A 22,287-nucleotide genomic window follows, 5' to 3' on the forward strand; every position below is an offset into this window, starting at 1 on the left:
CTCTCCCGGTCTCCCCGCTTTCACTTCTTCCCAATTGTATATGCATTTCTGTAGATCGTTTGAAAAGATTGAAATAAATAGTCCCATGTTTTAGTTTGTTTCTGATTTTTTTTTTTAGTTTTTGGATTTGTAAGATTTTGTTTGGTAGTTGAGAAAATGTGATCCCACGTTTTAGTTTTGACAAGTGAGGAGAGAGAGGGAGAGAGAAGTGGTGGTTTGTCATTTGAAATTAGTGGTCAGCTTGATGTACCTGCAGTATCCAGTATGTTTATAAATGCAATGAAAATAGGATAATGTGGTACTCACCGTTTTTTCAGCACCAGCCTCTAAATTAGTGATACATGTAGTTTCAGTTCTTTCTCACATTGGATTTAAGATTGTTGATCAATGCAATGAAAGTCTTATGCTGTGGTGCTTGCTGAAAGGTTTGTGGTGCTCGCTGTTTGTAATGTGTTTTCTGATTAAATATTTCCTGTGTTGTTTACTATGTGCAGACAAATATTATATGCGGTGCTCACCGTGGTCATATGTTTTCTGTTCAAACTTTGGTTTTGTGACTTTGGGGTTTTGTTTGTAGCAATGTTTTTTTAACAATAATGACCACATAGAAATATGTACTTTTGTTATTCATCTATTTGGAGGAAAATTGATGACACAATCATTTTATCTATTTTGATAGGCCCAATTTAGCAGATAAAAATGGGACTGCTGAAGCTAAGAACGCTACGTCATCTAGCAGTGATAATTCTTCAGATGAGGAGGAAATGAGTAATTTTTTTTCCTAATAATATTACTGCTACACATATATTATCACTAATTTTTTGTGTTTGATTTGTGATTTTGAAGATAGAGTGGCTATTTCTAAGTTGTGTTACTGTTTGGTTTAAGGGTCCTGGATCTAAGGTAGCTGCTAAGAATGACCCAGCTGCTGTCATAAAGGAAAAAGAAGTCTCAGCCGAGAGCTTAGATGAGAGTAGCGATGATTCGGAAGATGATGATGTGAGTTTTTGGTTTTCAAAACTTGGTGCCATAAATTTTTTTGCCATAGGGGTTATTGTATGGGACGTGCACCTGAAGATTGTGTCACTCATATCTGTATATTTGGGATACATTATGTTGTGTATTTTATTCTTTGTTAGATTGGGAAATGTACCTTTTGGTTGATAGTGATTCTCAGCCTTTGTAAACATAGGAAATCCCTGCAAAGGTTACTGCCCAAAAGCCTGCTCAGCTGGTAAGAGAGGCCCATCGGCCCATCAGTGGCTGTTAAGAAGGCAGACCAATGGCAGCTCTGGATCTGAAGAGAGCTCTGAATCTGAAGATGAGGTGTGTGCTCATGCTTAAATATTTGTATCATCTGAAGGAATTACACTATAGGATGAACCATTTTAATTTGGGATTTTAGTAATTAGTTTGAATCATAAATCTTTCTGGGCATGTTCAGGAAGTTGTGAAAAAAAGTAGAAAGGATGTTTCAAGCTCCTTTGATGATAGTTCAGAGGAAGAGAAGGTTTGTTTCTTTTTAAATTCCAATTGGAATGTGTTGCAATAATATCGCGGCTTTGTGAGATCAAATGAATTAAACTCGCCTCTTTCCCTATATATTGTTATTAGTACAAAATAGAATTCAGATCAAAATATCAATCCTACCAAAATAGAAATATATTGTGGTAACAGAAGGGAATTGTTATTAGCACTCTAAAAATTTCATTCTACACTCCTTACAAGTGTATTTTTCTTTCTAATTATAGTAAGTTTGGAGTGCAAAATGAGATTTTTGGAATGCCAATAACAATTCACGTAACAAAATTATGATCTTATGGGAAATATACAAGTGCAATTGCATACTCTTTAACATGGAGGAAAATTGAATTTGTATTTTAGAATTAGTGCTCTTCTTAATGCTCAACTGCTGGAAATGGTTCTTGAAATTGTATTTTAGATTTGTGATCTTCATTCAGAACAAAAGAACTATAATTTCCTTCTTGCATTCCACATATATATAAATAGTATCACCTATCCTATATATATTTACAAATTTACATGTTCTGTACAGTTTGAAACTCGCAGCATAGGACACCTCTATTATCTCTATGGATATATTTTCAAAATATTTTGAACACCCGCGGCAACGCGCGGGCATTTTTTCTAGTATATTCTTATTTGAGGGGTACCTTGTGGTGCTTATTGCGTAATTTTTTCCAAACGCTCCAAATTGTCTATATTTTGGGAAAAATATCCTTGCAAATAACTAGGCATTCAAAATCATGAACACATCCAACTGTAAACATTAATATGACTATCGTTTAATCCAACGGTCAAAGAGTTTGGACTTTCTGTAGAGATGATCTTGCTAAAAGATGGACGGTTGGAACATCAAAATACGGTGTGTGAATTGGGCCATAAAAAGAATCCCTCAAATAAGGTTTTTCAAGGAATCTTTCAACGGAATAGGCCGTTATTGGTTATATATCCATCTTACGCAAATTTCATGCAGAGATTCGTTACTATTATGTAACAGAAACAATGTTGCATAAATTTTGCTCAAATGAGTAATATTTGAATATTTATCAGTTAGATTATCATCTAGAAATTTTCGGACCAAAGTTCAATTGTCATCAATTAATGACAAACCATGATTTTTACTTTGAAAAAGTTTTCCCCATTATTTCAAATGCGTTGCGTGTGATTCAAGCAACCCACCGATTGGTAAGCAAAGCAATGAATGCACACTTGACTATTTCGCAGTAATTAATTACTCTCAATGACCTAAAAACTAGAAAACGTTCATTGGAATTTGAAGATTCCTCAGTTTCTTCCAATACCATTTAAGCGACACCAACTTCCACTATAACCACCATTGCAATTTTTACCCCTATTTATTAGCCGTTTATTATGTGTCATAATATAAGTGAAAAAATGAGATATTTTTCAGTGTTCATTCATTTTTGTATTATGATACATAATACACTGCAACATCTCTCATGGTAACACTTCACCGTATGCTTATTTCATCTCTCATTGTGACGGTTGATAATTGAATTTCTTATTTAAATAATTCAAAATGAAATCTAACTATCAACTATCACATCATGTGGTTTACGTTGGGTGGTGCTATCCACACACTCCTTGTTAATTTATGTTTTTTAATTATCTTTAATTCATTTGATCTGACAATTGAAAATTAAGAAAATGTGTGAAAAATAAAAATGTGTGTGAACTGGATAACGGTGCCATACAAAATATGGTCCAAAAAAATATAGTCTTGGTATATATTATAAAGTTGCGGCTCCTGCTTTATAATGTAAATTGCAATCTCCAAGTTTATGAACATCTTCTAAGGAAAAGGTATGACAATAATTTGAAATTTCGGGCACACTTGCCATGGAAATTTGTGTTTTGTTTCTTCATTCTACCGCTTTATGCTATTATTGCTGTTGCATGCACAATGGGGTCGATGGACTGAAATCTGACTTTCATCGAGTTCATGTCGACTTTGATTAAATTCTACATGGACTTTAACAGAATTTGTGAGAATTTTATTGTGAATTGAATGGATTCTCATGAACTTTTTAGTGGTTCATTTATTAATAGCATTTTTGTAGTTTTAAATTATGGCCATGGTAAGGCGATGGTTATGGTGGTGGTCATGACAATAGGGTTTGGTCATTTCGTGGGCATGTGAGGTTTTGGTTACGAATTTGTACTTACAAAATAATCAACACCTTTGATTGTTTTGTACGTACAAATTTGTTAAGACTGAAGACGACGGATTTTTGCTACCACAGTGATGGTTTTAGCAGCAAGGTGGTCGTAGAAGGTTATCGTGGTAGTTTCATGATAAGGTGGTGGTGGTGGTAGTCGAGGTGGTGTTGTGGCAGTGGCTGTAGTTACAATGGTGGTGGTGGAGATAGCCATGACAATATAGTGATGATAGAGTGGTGTATTATATGAAAAGGCGGAGGGTAGAAAAAAGTTTTAGCAGCAAGGTGGTCGTAGAAGGTTATCGTGGTAGTTTCATGATAAGGTGGTGGTGGTGGTAGTCGAGGTGGTGTTGTGGCAGTGGCTGTAGTTACAATGGTGGTGGTGGAGATAGCCATGACAATATAGTGATGATAGAGTGGTGTATTATATGAAAAGACGGAGGGTAGAAAAAAGTTTTATCAAACTCAAGGAAGAGGTTGAATTTGTTATAATCTAAAAATAAACTATAAATCCCTCAAAATCCTCCTGACTACATGAGTCCAATAACGTTTCATAATCTTCTCAAATCAATTACTTTATCAATGCACCTAACTTTTAGAGACCACTAAAATCTTGGTTGAATATAATCGAATTTCTATGGACTTCTATAGACTCATTTAAAATTCTGATTGAATACATCTACACTTACTCCTTTGAAATACTGAAATTTTTATTTTATTTTATTTTTGTCAAAAAATAGATTTGTTAAATAAGATGTTAGATTAGGAAGTCGATTCAAAGCATGCCGTGATGTAAGGACAATACTCTTCTTCACCACTGTAGTAGAGGGCCAGCTGCCTTTTGAAATACTGATTAAACACCAAGACTTTAAACTAGGGGTGGAAAAAATTCCCGAAAATCCCGAACCGAACCGAAAAAATCCCGATCCCAAATCAAAAATTTCCTAAACCGAAATTTCCGAAATTTTCGGGATGCGATCCCGAACCAATCCCAAAATTTCGGTATGGGATTCGGGATTGGCTTCTTGATATTTCGGGAATCCCATACCAAACCGAAAATATATAATATTAATTATTATATATATATTTATACATATATATTATTCTTTTATAATTGATGCTAGTAGTTTCTAATTCATGCTCAGCAACCTAGAATGCCCTACACCTTGCATATTTTTCATGTTCTGTTTGATATTCAAGTGGATTTTATTATTGCTGCTGCCATGGCTGATGATTTCAGAAGGTTTGATTCTTTTGTCTCTCAACAGATTGCAAAAAGAGTTTAATTAATTTGAATTTTGACTATGATAAAAGAGTAAGCATGCCAGTGTTCAATTAAATGGTAGTGTGAATGAAATGAAATTCCTAGTTCATGAATGTGTTCTTGAATTATATATTTGAAGAACAATTCAAAATTTCATATTTCAATTTGGGTTTCCCGATTTGTCCCAAAATCCCGAAAATATTTCGGGATTCCCGAAATTTGGGATTCTCGAAAATTTGGTTTGGGATTGGTCTTCAAATTCCCGTCCCGAAAAATTTCGGTTTGGGATTCGGGATACTAGTTTCGGTATGGTATCCCATACCGAACCACCCCTACTTTAAACTCCCTTAAAAACTTTTTGCATCTCAAGTGAATGAACAAGTTTAAGTGAGATCTAATACGGTTTTTTCCGCAATTTTTTTTATTTTTTATAATTGGCTTCACTTGGCTAACAGAGCAATGACTTGGGACTGTTTTCAGAGAAAAAAAAAAAAAAAAAAAAAAAAAAAAAAAAAAAAAAAAAAAAAAACAGTTAAAGAGAATAAGTGCTTGTGCTAATCATCATAAACTTTTTTCTACCCGACTTCCCCTGTGTTGATTATATAAGGAGGACCCAAAAACATTTTAAAAATATTTAAATAAAAAATAATCATAATTGCTTTTTATTTTAGCCTGAATACCACTACGATATAAATATGACCACCATGAACATAAAGCAAGAAACCTACCCTACCAATACCCTCAAAACCTTATCATTTCTCACTAGCACAATCAGATGAAAAAAGAAAAAAAGAAAAGAGAATGATTATAAATTAAACAAGTAAAAAATATGAAACAATTTTGGTTCTAAATAATGCAGAGCTCCAGAACACAGTGAAAGGACACCATCATAAAGGACACAACTGAATGCTGCACAAGATAAATAGAATAGCAGATGGAAGGTAATTGAATCATTTTTATTCCAACAGTTTCCTCAAGTTTGCATCACTACAAGTATAGACATACAACTCTCTGTACCACATAGACTGACTCACCTAGACATAACCCTAATCCTAAACCCTAACCCTAACCCTACATCTCAAACCCTCTCTCTTTCTCTCTCTCCCCCTCACATGAATCATCATCTGTTAGACAAGGTGACTCTTTGATTTGTATTGTTGTCTACTCACAGAACCTGTTACGTTACAGATCATTAGTCTACACGTCTTTACCACTCCTACTTCTTTACAAGTAAAACAAGGGTGATGGAAAATAGAAATAGCAACCATCACCGCAACTACTAAAAAACCAAACCCTGCTAGTTAGCCCCAGATCAACCAAGAATCTGCAGGAAACCAAGTCCTGACCGATTTATGCTACTGTCTTCTAAGGATCCACCTTCTCCCATTCATAACGTCCGGGGATCGGTTTATCATTCACAGGATCAAAGTTGTATCTGCAAATAAACCCACAATGGAAAATATGATATCATCTGGGGGGATATAAATCAGGTTTGTATTTAGCATATACGACAAGTGATAAAAAGTCTTAAGCCTAAACTTGAAAGTAGTAACAGAGTAATGAAAAACATACTTCTCAATAAATTTTTTTTGCTGCTCTTCTTCAGCACCATTAAATAACTCATTCATATCATGTGCTGTGGGTATGTGCCTCTGCGACGAGTTCTGTATTCTCCGATTAGCTTCAGCTGAATTAGTGGGCCTGGTAGTAGAACCAGGGGTTCTGATAGTGTCTGGATCCCGTATCAAGCTACACGGCGTGGACTCCCTTGTGGTTCTGTCATAAAAAAGATCAATCCCTTTAGATATAACAGGCTGGAAAATGTAACCCACGCTAAGCTCAGATGATGATACGGTAATTTGTTTATGAAACAAATACAAGTTTTGCAACTCGAATGTTGTTAAATTATGGGCAAGGACTACGCAAATAATACCATTAACGAAAATAACAAGCAACATTATTATCTTTTCTTGTGTTTGCTGTCCCAATGCACAAAGTTTTGCATCTCGAATGTTGTTGACTACAGGTAAGATTCATGCAAACATCATTAACAAACAAAACACTTGACAGTGAAGTAACAATTTCCTTTCTTTAATTTTCTGACTCAATCACAAACAGTAATTATTTAACACACTAAACTGCATGATGCAGTTTGTATATCCAGCGAGAACTTTCTCACTTGAAATGCTTCAATTGCTAAATTATTTAGCGAAGACTCTGACTCTGCCCCCCTCTCCCTCATCAATAAATCAATCCTTACACATACCCTTGAACCCTTTTTCGCTGTTTCCCTTTGGGAGATTAGTAAACAAACAATACATCTGTATCAGACTAATGCCTGTTCAATGCACTAGCAGACACTTTGAAAAATTATCACTTGACTGAAAAATAGACACTTTGAAAAAGATGCTATTATAGGAAGTAAATGATTAGGTCCTATGTTCCAAGTAGAGAATCAAAACAATGTCAATTGTATCAGCCATTAGAATTTTAACACCCGAAGAACAGAGAGATGATGATAGTCGGTTAATTGTTGCAGAATAATGGCAGAGTAATGAATCGTGTATAACGAATTAGGGAGGAGTGACATATAAAACTCTGCTGGAATAAAAAATATATTGTTTACCCACGTAGGGAAATCAAGAAAAGAAATCATAAACTTTATCCTTCCATGCCAACTTTCATTTCCCTTTTGCAGTCGAAATCTTTTACAACCAAAAGATTTTCAGTGGAAAAGGACGGTTTCATAAAGAAAAACAGAGAGAGAACGTAAAAAAGCTTTGAATTGGCTGACAAATTTCCTAGCTTTTCTTTCAAAGAAAATTTTAGAGTTGCACTTTTCAGAGAAAATATAACAGAGTATTTCAAATATAAATCTCAAATTTCTAAAAAATTAGTTTTGGTTTTCTTAGCAATGACCTGATGCTTCCTCCCCTCCCCTCCCCTCCCCTCCCCCAACACAAAAAGAAAATGGAAATCCAGAAATAATAGTAAGCAAGAAATGTTGTGGGTGTAAGTATAGAATATAGAAAAACTTGCAATTAATCTTCAATACAATAATTATCATTTCCCCAACTAACAACATTCTCACTCTCTGTTATTTCCTTTATTTTCTCTTTCTCAACCCTAAGTAATAGGCATTGAAGAACACCCTAAATTTTCAAAACAAAACAAAACAAAGAACAGCAATTGGTTGCACAAATTTTCAATTGAACAAAATTCTCCACTTTTCCCTAACCAAAACACTCAAGCCCCAAAATCTCCATTCAATTTTACTTCAATTTCTCAGAAACCAAACAGATGTCTAACTCTTTTTATTCTTGAAAAAACAAAAAAAAAAAAAACCCAAAAAAACCCAGAACAATGAGATTTCACACAAATTTTGAACATAAATAAAGAAAACCCACCTCTCTCTACCTTCAAACTCGAGCACATTCTCTCCAAACGAAGCTTCTTCGACGCCCAAATCACCATTTTCGTCGTTATTGGTGTTACTCTGCTCATTCTGTCGTCGATCGTCTTCCTCTTTCGCCGCCGTTTCTTCAGCCTCCTCCGGCTTTTGGCACCGACACTCGACCCCAAGCCTCGAACTTGAACTAGAATTAGGACCAGTCTTGGGTTTCGGCCTCCTGGGTTCGAGCCGCTTGGTCATAAGAATCGGGGGCTTCTCGAGTCGGCGGTTACGGAGCTGGAGATAGGAGCCGGAGGTGACAGGTGGAGCGGAGGACCTCTGGAGAGCTAGGGTTTTGGCTCGGGTGCGAACCCCAAGAGAGGCCTGTGAGTGTGAGACTTCCATGACTGCTACTTTCCCTGTGGCCTTGGACTTCCTCATGTACTTGCCCATTTCCTGCTATTCTTTTTCTTCTCTGGTTAATTTGTTTGTTCAACTCATTGAAGGAGTGAGATAGAGACAGAGGAGAGAGGAGAGAGGAGACAGAGAGGGAGAGTGGAAAACTGTGAAAATTGTGAAAATTGGAAAGGAAGGCAGGGAAGGGTGAGTTGGAGGGTAATTGTAGATTTGTAGCAAGTGGCGAGAGAGAGAGAGAGTTGAAGGAAGAAAGGGAAAGAAAGGGCAGGGTTGGAGTTGCACAATTCAGACCCACTCTACTTCTCTTCTTCTCTACGTTTTCAGTTTTTTTCTAAGAGAGGAGAGGGCAAGGACAACGAAATTGTTTTACTATTTATTTTAAACAGTAATTATCTTTGCACACTTCGTTCATTTGAGAAAAGAAAGAGGAAAAACAATTACTATTCACAAATATATTTTTTATGTTAAGGTGCTTAGTAAGTTTGTTTTTTGAAAGTAAAACTTTTTATTTAACTTTGATAATGTACTTTTAATTTCCTATCAAACAAGTTTTTGGATTGAAATTTGCCCAAAAAAAAAAATTCTCTACTTGAAACAGTATATAACTTTTAACTTCGAGTTTCTAAGTAGATTATCAAACGGGTCTTATGAATTTCGTGAACATAGATCATCTATCCCAATAGCAAGGTACCATCTAAAGAGTTGCTTATGGAGTAGATGACACAAATATCAAAAACTTTCCTCGCAACTAAATGAAATACGAAATAGGTATAGTACTATACATGAAAAATATGTATGTTTATAATTAGACAACTTAAACTATCTCTAACCTTTGGGCTAAAAGCCAAATTTTTTAGCCCGAAAAATTTAGCTTTTAGCGCAGAAACAGCTTTTCTGCTCCAACCCTTCTGGCCTAAAATTTTAGCTCCAAATTATTAAAGAATGAACTTAGACTAATTTTTTTCTTAAATTTACTTTAAAAAAAAAATTATATAGACTATCGTAAATTAATTTTATGAACATTTTAATCTAAAAATATTTAAATTCCGATAAATATTGAAAAATCACTAAATTGATACATAAAACTCATGAAACACTATGAAAGAATATGAAAATCATAATAGAGATGTACAAACACAAAATACATAAGATACATAGAACACATGTAAAGCACATACACATGTGAAGGACATACAAAACACATGATAGAGATGAAGCACACACAAAACACATGTGAAACACATGACACACACGAAACACATACAAAATACATATAAAAACACATGATAGAGATGAAGCACACACAGAACACATGTGAAACACATGACACACAAGAAACACATACAAAATACATACAAAACACATGAAACTGAAACCTTCAACCATCCTCTATATAAACACAGGTTGAATATCAGTTGATCACACAATCTTTCAATCTTCAATCATCCTCTATATTCACCAATCTTCCAACTTTCAAAGTGTTTTTATTTCCTATAAATCCTCAATATCTCATCAATGGGTGATAGAAGAAGGCGTAGCAGGGCAATGTAGATGGCACAATACTAAGCAAGCCTTGACATTGAGGATGCAAAAATGATCAACGCAGAGGCTGAATTTGCAAACTCGCTTATGCAATATGAGCACCATGCAGAATCTAGCTATTGTGGTTCTGTCACAGGGTGTTCATTTGTGCAACGCGATAGAGAAAAGTGTCATGACCGAATGATGAAAGATTATTTCATCGAGTGTTCGAGATTTCCTGCTCATGATTTTTTAAGGCGGTTTCAGATGAGGAGAGAGCTTTTTGAAAGCATCTTGAATACAGTTGTCAATCATGACCACTACTTTGCAAGGATGATAGATGTCGTAGGCCGACAAAGTCCTTATCAGAAGCTCACATCTGCATTTCGGATGCTAGCTAATGGGTGCTCTCTAGACTCAACTGACGAGTATTGTCGACTTGTAGAAACTATTGCTATTGAGAACCTGAAATGCTTCTGTAAGGCAATTGAAGCCATATATGGAACCACATACCTCCGCAAGCCAAATCGTGAAGACTTGAAAAGGCTTTTACGCAAGGCAGACAAAAGAGGCTTCCCTAGCATGATAGAAAGTCTTGATTGTATGCATTGGGAGTGGAAGAATTGTCCTACTGCTTGGGCTGGCCAATTCAAGGACCATCATAACAAGCCAACCATTGTGCTTGAGGCTGTGGCATCTTACTAGTTGGTCTACTTTTGTCAAAAGTTTTTCTCATCCTAATAGTGCAAAGAAGAAATTATTTTCGCAGAGGCAAGAGTCTTACAGGAAGGATGTGGAGAGAGCATTCAGGATCCTACAAGCTCGATGGGCAATTGTTAGAGGGCCTGCACGACTTTGGCATACCGAAGACCTCTATTCAATCATGATGACATGCATAATTTTGCACAACATAATTGTGGAAGATGAGTACATCGAAATTGAAAAAGATTCAGACGAAGATGTGGATGATGACCAACCAACACATGCTATAGCTATGGCAAGAGACGTTGAATATTTTGCTGCAACCACATATGAGACCCGACTGGATAGGGTCACATTGAGTGAGTATATGAGACGTTTAAATAGAATTCAAACTCCTCAAGGTTATGACACACTCCGTAAGGAAGGATTTGGTTGAACATGTATGGCACTGAGAAGGTGAACGTTGATGATGTTGGTGTATTAATGTGTTGTTGTGTTAAACTTAAGTGTGCTATGTTGTTATTTTATGTAATAATTTTAAGTGCACTATTTTGGTATTTTCTAGTAATAAATTGAAGTGTCTTCTTGTGCAAAGTCTTTTGTCTAGTACGTTGTATAAATATTAAATGCCGTTTGAATTATTGAAGGCATCTATTACACATCAAAGTGTGCAATAATAAGTACAATAATTATTGAAGACAACTAGATTAATAGAAACAATAATTAATAAGACATAAATTTAATACACACGACAATTAATAAAATAAATAAACTTAATACAAACAACAATTCATAAACCACATAAACTTCATACAATCGATTATTCATAAACTACATAAACTTAATAATGATATCTACCATCTTGACTTGGTGGTGGACTTGGGATATAGGGTTGAGATGATTCATCATCTTGAAATATACTCCTTGTGGCATACTTACGTAAAATTTCCTTTTGCTTACCACGTAAGAACTTCTTCCTCTTTGGAGTGTATTTGTTGAGGTCATCCATCATGAAGTTAATTTCAAACATATCTTGCTCCCTATCCCCTTCTTCCTTCATTTGCAAACACATTCAGGCCGCTTCTTGATAAGCTCATATTTATATATATTTTACATCAAATTCACTTGTCTTTTCTTAGTTAGTTCCTTATATTTTTGAGCTATTTACTTTGTTTTTGTGTTTTGTAGGATTTGTCAAGCAAAGAAAAGAAAAATAGCACAAGTGGGATTTTAAGTAACAAATTCGTCAAAACTGCCTGTGCAGGTCAGCTGACTTTGGAATCAAGTTGCGAACAGATCAGAATGAATTAGAGAATGAGCCTTATATGCTTGGAAAGGTACATATGTCTATTTTCTGTAGCATTTCACGGATTGCTAATATCATTTTCTAGAAGAAGTTATGGCCGTTTTAACATTGAAAGGTTCCCAAGAGGTTGAGCAGTTTGTAACTGACAAGAAAGCAATAAAAGCAATAAACCCAATAAATCTAGTAGCCAAAACTGATGCAGTCAAGAACAAACAACCTAACACTTATTCAAATATAAAAGGGAATGGAATTAAAGATGAGGATTAAGAGGGAGTATTTGGCATAATGGCTACCCAAGGAGTTACAATTGTTTTACCATTTCCTCTCAGTTATTGTCATCACTAAATGGCTATTAGTGGGTGAGTTAAGGAGAAGAAAATGATGCAGTAAGAATTGGTTTGAAAGTAGTGTTGGGGAAGGAAGAAAAAAAAAAACCTTAGTCGATTTCTTTCGATTCTATTTTCTCAAACTCATGTCTATCTTTTGTTTTAACTTAAGGATTGTGTTACTAAATTTTTTGTAGTTAGGGGCTGTTTTGAAACCCCGAATATGATTGCAAGTTGGTGATGACATTTCGTTTGAATTACTTTTATGAATGGATGAAAATTGGTTCATTACTTGTCTCATTGATGAATTCTTTATGTGTTTTCTACGGATGCATACTAAGTGAGTATATCTAGGACTCTAATGCTATGAATATGTGTGTGCATGCCCTTGTCGAATGAGGACCTACATGTGTTATAAAGTAGTACTTGTTAATTGTGATTAACATGTGAATCAATTTCTAGGATAAGTGAGACAACGCTAATACTTACGATGCCTTGTGATGACTCAAACTCTTTTCGTTCTTAATGATTTCTACTTGTTAAATCTATGAACACGTCATTCTAGATTGCATGTTAGAGAATAAGTTAAGTTGAAAATGCCATTCTCTTAACATACTACATAAGAAAGAGTAATAGGTTGAGTTCTAACATTGAGCCAACTTGAGCATCTTCATCTAGAAATAAAAGGAATTTGAATCCAACATAACATGTTTGCATGATTATTTGGTGGTGGATAGCAATTCCCCTAACTCATTTTTCTTAATTTGTGAACTACTTAAAATCTGTTTTTGTTCGATTTAATTTAAATAGCAAATCAGCTCCAAAAGTCCCAAAAATGTGTGTGAGTGTAGCTCTGTGTGTCTAGTGTTTGCATATAAAATTTTGTAGACTTTAGATAAGTGTAAGTTAGTCTAATAATTATTTTTCGGTGGCTGGCCAGTAGGGACAGCAGCCCAGTTTTTGTGACATTTTAAGTAGTTAGATAAAACAATCTTCTACGGGAAAGACCTTTATTTTCATATGCTACAATTGACAAATCTTAGTGTTAATAAGGAAAATCAATAGGACATTTGTGTGCTACTTTGTGGTGTGCTTTTAATCCTATCACTTCTTCCTGGCGAGCGCTACGGGTTTCGCTCAATCTTGCAAATCCGCTAGCAATGTGTGCACTCATCGGATCTTGGGACTTCCCTTTTCTCTTTACTTCCTTTTGCTTATCTCTTCCCGGGGGCCTTGCAAAAGAAGAAGTTAGGGTCATTTCATCGACACCTTCATTAACACCTTCGTCTCTATCATTTGTCAGTGCAGCTTCATGTTGAAATAATCTTCCCCATTGTTGGTCCTCATCGGTTGCCCACCTCGGACAATCTTTGAGGACGTCCCAAGCATGCTGCAACTTAAAAGGTTGATTTTTTGGTGTTACACTTGTCTTTTAAATTTCCATTGCTTTGTCACCCTATGCAAAAAATGCATAAAACAATTAGTTGCAAAATAATATTATGTACATGACAAAGAAAATATCAACAAAAAAACTCACAATTTCTGTGGCGCTCCTACCACTAGCCATGCCAACCACAACTCTCTCCAAGTTTTCCTTCCGTAAAGTGCATGCTTTGTTGATAGTCTTCCACTGATTGTAAACACCACCACCTTCCCTCCTGCCGTCGTTGCAGTTTTCATGGACCTTTTCAATGATTTTATCCCACAAAACCTTTTTATTTTGATTCGTGCCAACTGCACCATCTTCACTAATAGAAACTCATGTCAAGCATAAAGCAACATCTTCCTCACAGGTCCAATTACGACCGCTAATATGCTCTCTTGCCATGTTGAACAAGTTGGAAATGGAAAGAAAAGCTAGAAAGAAAAATTGGAAGAATTGTAGGAGAAAAGTGAGTTTTGTGTGGATGTTTGAACACATACATAGGTATTTACAGAGTTTTTGAGTGAATTTTGAGTTAAATAAGTTTTTTTAATTATTTTATCCATTGGATTCAAATTTGGGCTGTTAGATCCTTTTTTTTACCGTTAGATTTGATTATATTCGATCTCAGCCGTTGGATTCAATGTATTTTAAAATTACATTTAAAAAAAAAAACTTAGCTATCGGATGATAAAAAGAGTCGTTGGGCTCATGATGGTGGCTGACAGCGGCCCTGACAATGGGTCCAATCTTGTTGGGCACTGAAGGCCTCAACTTGTGTGAGGTGAGTTGGACGTGTGATCGGGTCGAGAGTGGGCTGGGTTTGGGCGAGTCCATGCATTTTTGGGCTAATTATTGGGGGGGGGGGGGGGAGGGGGTATATAGCTTTGGTTTAGCATTTGGCTTGGGTTGGGTTGGGTTTGGGGTTGGGGGGGGGGGGTGTGTGGAGGGGAATAAATGGGGAAATTTGACAAATAGCCCAAGGTTGGGTTTGGTCTTAGCTAAATAGTCATCCATCATATATACTACAAAGAGTGTAAAAACATGTTCATAAATAGTATATAGTCATCCTTCATATATACTATCAAGAACATAAATTCGATAAAGTATGGTATTCCAAAATATTCTCAGTTAAGCATGATAATCATAAAGTTTAAATCTAATTTACTCATAAAACGTAACCATTAAATCATGATTTTCATGTATGCATTTCTACTATTAAAACATGCATTTTAGAAGGGGTCCACTCATAGATATTTTGTCGTCGATGAGCCATGTGAAATAGGAAGGACAGAATCGCCGCTAATAATCGCAGCTAAGCACATAAACCAATTAATAAAACTTTATCATAACAATTGAATTTTGGAAAAAGGACGTCATAAACCAATTCAGGACGTTTAAAAATATAAAGGGGGACCTCGGGTACCCCCACGTGCTACCGCACGCGCTCTCATGCGCCACCGTGGGTCGCCGGAAAGTTGGCCAGAAAAGTTGTCGACGCCATCGTGGACAGTGGCGTGTGTGCTCCACGCACTGGCACTGGCTCGGCCTCCGGCGCACCCATGTGCGACCTGAGTTCTGGGTTGGACTGGGTTTGGGCTTTGGCCTAAAGGGTTTCTAGGCTTGGGTTACTTGGGCCGAAGGCCCAAGCTTGGACAGTCCAAAGGCCTGGGGTTACTTGGGCTTTTCTTGGGCTTTGAAAGGGGTTTGGCTTTGATTTACAGGGCCTAAGGCTCGAGTTGGACGGCCCAAAGCCCATTTCACTTTAGGTTTGTGGTCCGAAGGTTTAAAGGGTTAGGCTTTAAATGGTTTGGACTTGAAAGCCGGGCCCAAGGGTTTAGGCCTAAGGACTTGGGCTCTACGTTTGGGTTGTTTCGACCCAGTTTTGACGAAAGGGAAGGCCGGAGCTTGAGCTCCATTCAACATCGATTCCCAACCCTAGGGTGCGATCTAGCTATAATTAAAGCTTAGAAAGAAAGGAAGAGATTCATACCAATTCCATGACAAGTGGTGGCCGAAGTTGGCTGAAAAATACCTCGAAGGCCATGAGATTCATTGGGAAAGCTTGCTGGGTTTTTGGGCTTCATGGAGAAAGAGGGAGAGGTGAAGGAAAATTTTTGTCCTAGCTAAGAACAAGTGAGAACATTTGAACACATAAGCAAACTATTTACACTTTAATGTAGGCATGCATTCAAAAAAAAATTCTAAAACCCATTATTTTCAAAGCCTAGTGAATGGTGAACCAATAGACTCTTTAACAACATTAAAGAGAAGAAAGGTTTTGAGATTCATTACCCTTGAAGCTCATCCTTGTTTACACAAGGGATTCACCCAAGTGGAGGGCCTTCAAGTCACCTCCTAGCTCCTTGAATCTTCCTTGTGATTTTTCTTCCTTTTGAATCTCCTTTGCTCCTTGAGGATGTGAGGAAAGGAACTCCAAAAAGTACCAATGGTTTGGTACCTCTAAGTCTCCACATCAAAGATGTAGTGTGAAGAGAAGATGGATGACGTAGAGAGATTTTGATGCTAGTGAAAAATCCTTTAAGTGGCCGGCCTTTATAGAGAAAAAGGAGAGAAAAAGTTTCTCTTCTTTGACCCAAGAAAACCCTTGTGAGAAAAAGCTATAAAGATGGCTTTATACTACCTCACATGCGAGGGGCAAACTTGCAATTAATCCAAGTTTGCTTCCACTCAACCTTATGGCCGACCTTGACTTTGTTATTGGGCTAATTGCCCATTTTGTTTTAGTTGTCATACAACTTAAACATAATGGGCCTTGTGGACCAAAAACATTTTTAGGCCCCCGAGACCCGAAACTAAATTGAAAGCCCAATACGAACCTTTCATGTAATTAATTAACTAATTAATTAATCTTGACCATTCTCAATTAAACCATTTAATTGCTTATCCATGTCATTTATATTTCTTCACTTTCATCCTTACTCGGTGTACGAACCATTAGGTTCCAATTAGCAAGGCAGTGGGTGATTGTTACTCTTAACAATTGATTGTGAATTGAAACTACATTTCAATTCTCCCTTTGATGAAGATTAGTGTTTGCTAATCTTCAGGGCTTCCACAAATCATGAGTGACACCTAGCAGCATGTCATGGCTACCCAAGCTAAGTAGAACTGGTTGGAGAACCTATCCAATTACAATTACAATGCAATACGGTCATTCCCTAATACAATACTCGTAATAACATTGTTTGAGTGATCGTTTGTTTCATGTCTACTATCCAATGTGATACTTCTCCATATGATTCTATTGAATATGATTGGAACAACCTTCCTAAGTCATATTCACATGCTTTGGCCAAAGACTCCCGAATCATATCTCAGAGTATTCTCCCTCCACCATGGAAGGTTAGAGATCCCTTGTTGTGCATTCATATGCCTACATGACTAGATAGCTTGACCCCAACAATGTTATGGACACTCTTCATAGAATGCCTTTGACATGATCAAAGATCAAGGACCTAACCATTAGACATCTATGATGCCTCAGGTCAAAGGACTACTTTGCATATTGCAACTTATGAGTTCTTTCATGATATGTATGTTCGAACTCTCTTTTGATCGTTGTTCAGTGTACTCGATTACCCTTTCGAGCACCTATGTATTTGTCTTAGTGTCCAACACTAAACGACTTGATACAAGTCATACTCACACTTGAGTTAACATAACACATACTACCCTTAGCAGATTGTCAATGCCTGATTGGCAATCCTATGGCTAGGAACGTTTTAGGAATGAACATAAGAGAAAGATCTCGTTAATCTAACTTACTTAGATCACTTCTCTCTCAGATTATCTACATTCCTTGGATTCCCTTATTGCTTAAACACATAATACAATAAATAGTGATTAACAATAAGCTTTGCCCTTCATTAAACATATTACTTCATATGAGTGGCTTTGTGGGCATACTTCCAACAAGAAGGAGTCGACGCCGGGGGTGATGGTGTTACCATCGTCGTCGCCGTGTCTCGATTTGGGTGTGTGTGGGCGTGTGTGTAGATCGTGGGTGAGGGAGAGAGAGAGAGTTTGTGCGAGAGAGAGAGAGAGAGAGAGAGAGAGAGAGAGACAAAGATAGAGACAGAGTGAGTGAGCGAGCTGAGAGAGAGCTCCGGGGAGGGAAGAGAGAAGGAGAGAAAAGGGATGGGGAATTGCCACGTGGCAGGCAGTGAGAGGATGAGAGTTATAAAATAATGACAAAATTCTAAAAAGGGAAAGGGAATCTGGATAGGGTAGGGGTTAAGGGGGCAAAATGGTCCTTTTACAATCCCGTTAAAATGGCAATTTACATAATTCGGGGCGGGGTTTCACAGATATAGATGGAAAAACGTCTCAAAAAATTTCGACTGGCCGGATTTCATTTTTAGTTATTTTTCTCTTTTATTCACCTTAATTTCTTGATGCATGAATTTTACCAAATATTACATAGAATATTTAAGCTTCCATTTTGATTAGTACGATTATTGCTATATTTAACATTATAAACAAAAAGAAACAAATAAAAGTAAAGGGACATGATGGATAACTCCTCCATTTTAGGATGAGATATTAATATCACTACTAGAAATTTGGCTATAAGCCACCCTTTTCATTGGTGGCTAATGTCAAGTGTTGCCACTCACATTGGTGGCAAACCTCTATGGCCACCAAGCAACCACTAAACTAGAGAGTGTGGCCTATGTAGAGGACTCTATTGTAACAATGGCTACCAATATTGCATTGGTACCTTTCCTGCAGTGCCACCCTAATTCATATCGATGGCAAAGTTGCAAAATTATATTAAAAAGAAGGATGCCCTGTGTGGGCACCCAAATTGGAGTATCATATTTCTTTTTCTATTTTTGGTGAGAAAACAAATTGTTATATCATTAAAATATAAGAATACAACTATAAATTTGCATAACTGATATTTTATAGAATTTTGTACAAATGTTGGAACCAAACTTTAAAAAGTCTTCAAACCCTTTGTTTCCAAGAGCTTAATCATCTCAATAACTTGAATTTGATCATCAGCTGCAGCCTGCACCCAAAATCAAATCCACAAATTTCATAAGAATAATGTTAACTCAAGTCCAACTGAAAGTGATTAGAGTTGAGGACAACATTGAGATATAATCATATAAATACCAGGGAAAAGTAGATTTTCAAGGGGTTTGCAGTCATAATTTACCATACAAAAATCTCCACAAATTCATTGCAACCCTTCTGCAACTTCAACTAAGAACATATTAAATTGACAAGTTCATGAATATGCAGACCACCTTCAACCTTGAAACAACAAATGATCTCCCAATCAGCATGGGTATTCAAGGATAAGATAAAGAAAGCATAGATACTATATTTATGACCAATGGGCAAAGGACAAGATACAACAAAGCATTTACATATGAATGAGGGAGAACATAAATGAGAATGGAATATCAATGAAGAGCGGGCGCATACTCACACATACTAATGCATTAACATTTTCTCTTTTTTCAGAAACTCAAAAAACCAGGAAATTCCAATACGAGAGATCACCAACTAATGATCAAGGCAGCTACAAAACAGAAAACAAAAAAGTGAGTTCTAATTGAATTCATTTACATATACCCTACGCCATTAAGACTTAGGGTTAAACTAGCACTGATGCCCGCGCGATGCTGCGAGTCATCAACAATGACATTATTTTTCAGTAAGACATGACATTTTAATTACATAAAAGAAAATGATAGAAGACAAAAATTGTACAAGGGAAGTTGATCATAGTAACTCTTCACAAAAACCTACTTGGCAAGGATGAAAAATTTGTGAAAATAGAAATGATAAACAAAGAAATACATAAACAAATTAGTAACCTAATTTATATAGCCCTTGGATGAATTATGTTAATTTGTTTATATAGGAGTATAATAGAAGGATGGAACAAAACAGGTTCATTCTTGAGAACATATGTAATTTTGCATACTGCAGATATGGAGACTAAGGAGAGTGGTAACATACCTTGTAATTTGTACAAATTAGGATTTTCATTCAAAGAACTATAATAAACACAATTACAAAAAAAGTGATTCAAACTTGTTCTTCTCTTAAGGAAATTACTCACAGTAGAAATTCTGAATGGACGAAGTTTTGGCTTCCCTTTTCGGCTATACTTGATTAACTGGGAACCTTTTTTTTAATGCAATGAATGCCTTCATGAGAGAAAGAGAGGAATATTAGGTGAAAAGTATTGCCAAATCACACAGAGATCAAAATCTTGAATATATATGTTTAACTATATCAAGGTGAGTGTGTGAAAGGGTGTAGTCTACATAATGGGCAACATTTTCACTGCTAGAAAGTTGGAAACTAAACTTCTACATAGATATTGGGTTTTTATTAATTCCCTTCGTTAATCGAAAAGCAAATTGTTTGAGTAATGCAGGTAAATTCGATATTCCTATGCGTTGATCTATGTAAGATGGTTATAAGTTATAATTGTATCGTCTTAACACAAAAATGATCATAAATGTAAGTGTCCACATTACGGAAGTAAGGGACTTACAGCATTTGCTATGAGCTCTACCAGCAGTCACTCCAAGCACCATATTACGGAAGTAAGGAACTTATATCAATTGCTATGAGCGCTATCAGCAGTCCTTCCAAGTGGCGCAAGGGCTGAAATTATAAATAAGAAGTAATTTAAATAGTTTAACTTAATAAAATATTGTAATTTAAACAATGCCTATATATTCAAACATCCTAAAACAGGAATGAACTTCCAAAAAACATGCGCATGAAAATAAACGGCATTACTCACCAATTGAGTTGGACCATCAAATGGAGCGTTAGAAGGATCATCATGTACCTATGAAACCCAAAGGAAAATCTTAGCCACCCCAAAGTTTGTATGCAAGCGTGAATAAGTATGTGTGTATGAATCTATTCATAGTGAAGAAGACTACCTTAAGAAATATTTGCATCTGCAGCTTCATATGGCCATACAACTAAAAGCACCGCATACGTTACCAAACTCCGGTTGCACCACAAAAGGAATATGATCTTTCTCTCAACTTGTATTTGCAGTTGTTATTGTACATCTGCAGACAACATACATAAGCACTAATTCAATAATTCTAAAGAAAAAAAGCTCTTATTCAATAATGCACCAAATCCTATCCAAAAACCAAAGGGGTGCCATATCCCTAGATTAACAGAGCATCTTTCTTTGTTCCATAACAAACTGCAATTTGGCTTTGGTAAAGTAGAAAGATTACCAGATACCTCAGGCATAATCTCGACTCTGTTCCATTATTCAAGCATTTTACTGTCCTTTTAGTTCTATCTCCCAACATGGGAAATACAATAAGACAGTAAAAACAAAAGTTAGTGATAGCTATTACATAGTGAAAGAAAATAAGACATTCACATAGTGATAGCTATTTATTGTCCTTTCTTACCATAATCTCGACTCTATTTCATTATTCAAGCATTCTACCGTCCTTTTAGTTCTGCCATATGTGAATGACTTCATATACATGTCAACATATATATACATATACATACATATACACACTGAATTCTGAAAGTAATGAGAGAAATATACCTTTGGGGCATTGATGCCAGAAGGTTGAGTGAGGGATCTAAGATGTTTGAGAGCAGGAATTTTTGAGCAATTTGTGTGAAAAAGTTGAAGATCTTAAAATAGAGTAGAGTGAGTCGGCCTAGGGTAAAATAAAGAGGATGAACTCTAGAAAGTAGAAAATGTTGTTGTTCAACCAATCTCAAAAGTAAAGAAACCATACTATTAACATATATATATATATATATATATATATAAGTTTTATATATCAATATTTACCAGATTGACTTGAATCTGCTGCCGAGGGGTCTTCATTGCTGCGACCTTGTCCTTGAACTTGCTGCAGTTGCTTTTCATCTTCTCCTCCCTCCCTCCCTCCCTCTCCTCTCTCTGCAAGCCGCATGCCTTCCCTTCACCGAATCCCCCCCTCTCTCTCTCTCCCCTGCCCTCTATCTCTCCTCCTCTCAATAAGCCGCATGTTTTCCCCTCACCAAATCCCAGACCGAGCCGTCAATCCCATCAAAAGGGTTAGGGAGGAGGCGAGGAGTTGAGCTCAGGGAGGAGAGAGAGAGAGAACGGTTGGGTTGAAAATTAGGGTTGTCTAACTTCGTATTTATTTGGGGTTGAAACTACTGTAGAATATGATTATTAAATGAAAAAACAATTATTTTT

The 22,287-nt window shown here is 36.3% G+C and overlaps 2 protein-coding genes across 2 annotated transcripts; one reads left to right on the forward strand and one right to left on the reverse strand.

Annotated features, from left to right (window-relative positions):
- Positions 1-5,903: 5,903 nt before the first annotated feature.
- Positions 5,904-9,119, reverse strand: LOC137738056 (cyclin-dependent kinase inhibitor 5). Its single transcript, XM_068477660.2, has 3 exons — positions 8,376-9,119; positions 6,541-6,744; positions 5,904-6,403 (listed from the first exon to the last, which is right to left on the reverse strand). Exons 1-3 carry the CDS (start codon positions 8,810-8,812, stop codon positions 6,334-6,336), a joined length of 711 nt encoding a protein of 236 aa, XP_068333761.2. The 5' UTR covers positions 8,813-9,119; the 3' UTR covers positions 5,904-6,333.
- Positions 9,120-10,369: 1,250 nt separating this feature from the next.
- Positions 10,370-11,002, forward strand: LOC137735943 (uncharacterized). Its single transcript, XM_068475295.2, has one exon. It carries the CDS (start codon positions 10,370-10,372, stop codon positions 11,000-11,002), a length of 633 nt encoding a protein of 210 aa, XP_068331396.2.
- Positions 11,003-22,287: the final 11,285 nt, after the last annotated feature.

Source organism: Pyrus communis, chromosome 13 (genome assembly GCF_041283825.1).
Source record: "Pyrus communis isolate YQ-2024b chromosome 13, ASM4128382v1, whole genome shotgun sequence".
Classification (NCBI taxonomy): Eukaryota; Viridiplantae; Streptophyta; class Magnoliopsida; order Rosales; family Rosaceae; genus Pyrus; species Pyrus communis.

Excerpts from the sequence above, each read along its gene's own strand:
- LOC137738056 (XM_068477660.2), bottom strand. The coding sequence starts at position 8,812 with ATGGGCAAGTACATGAGGAAGTCCAAGGCCACAGGGAAAGTAGCAGTC. Across the intron at positions 6,745-8,375 it reads GAGTTTGAAGGTAGAGAGAG|AACCACAAGGGAGTCCACGC; the intron begins GTGGGTTTTCTT and ends TTTTTATGACAG. Across the intron at positions 6,404-6,540 it reads CAAAAAAAATTTATTGAGAA|ATACAACTTTGATCCTGTGA; the intron begins GTATGTTTTTCA and ends GTTTATTTGCAG.
- LOC137735943 (XM_068475295.2), top strand. The coding sequence starts at position 10,370 with ATGATCAACGCAGAGGCTGAATTTGCAAACTCGCTTATGCAATATGAG.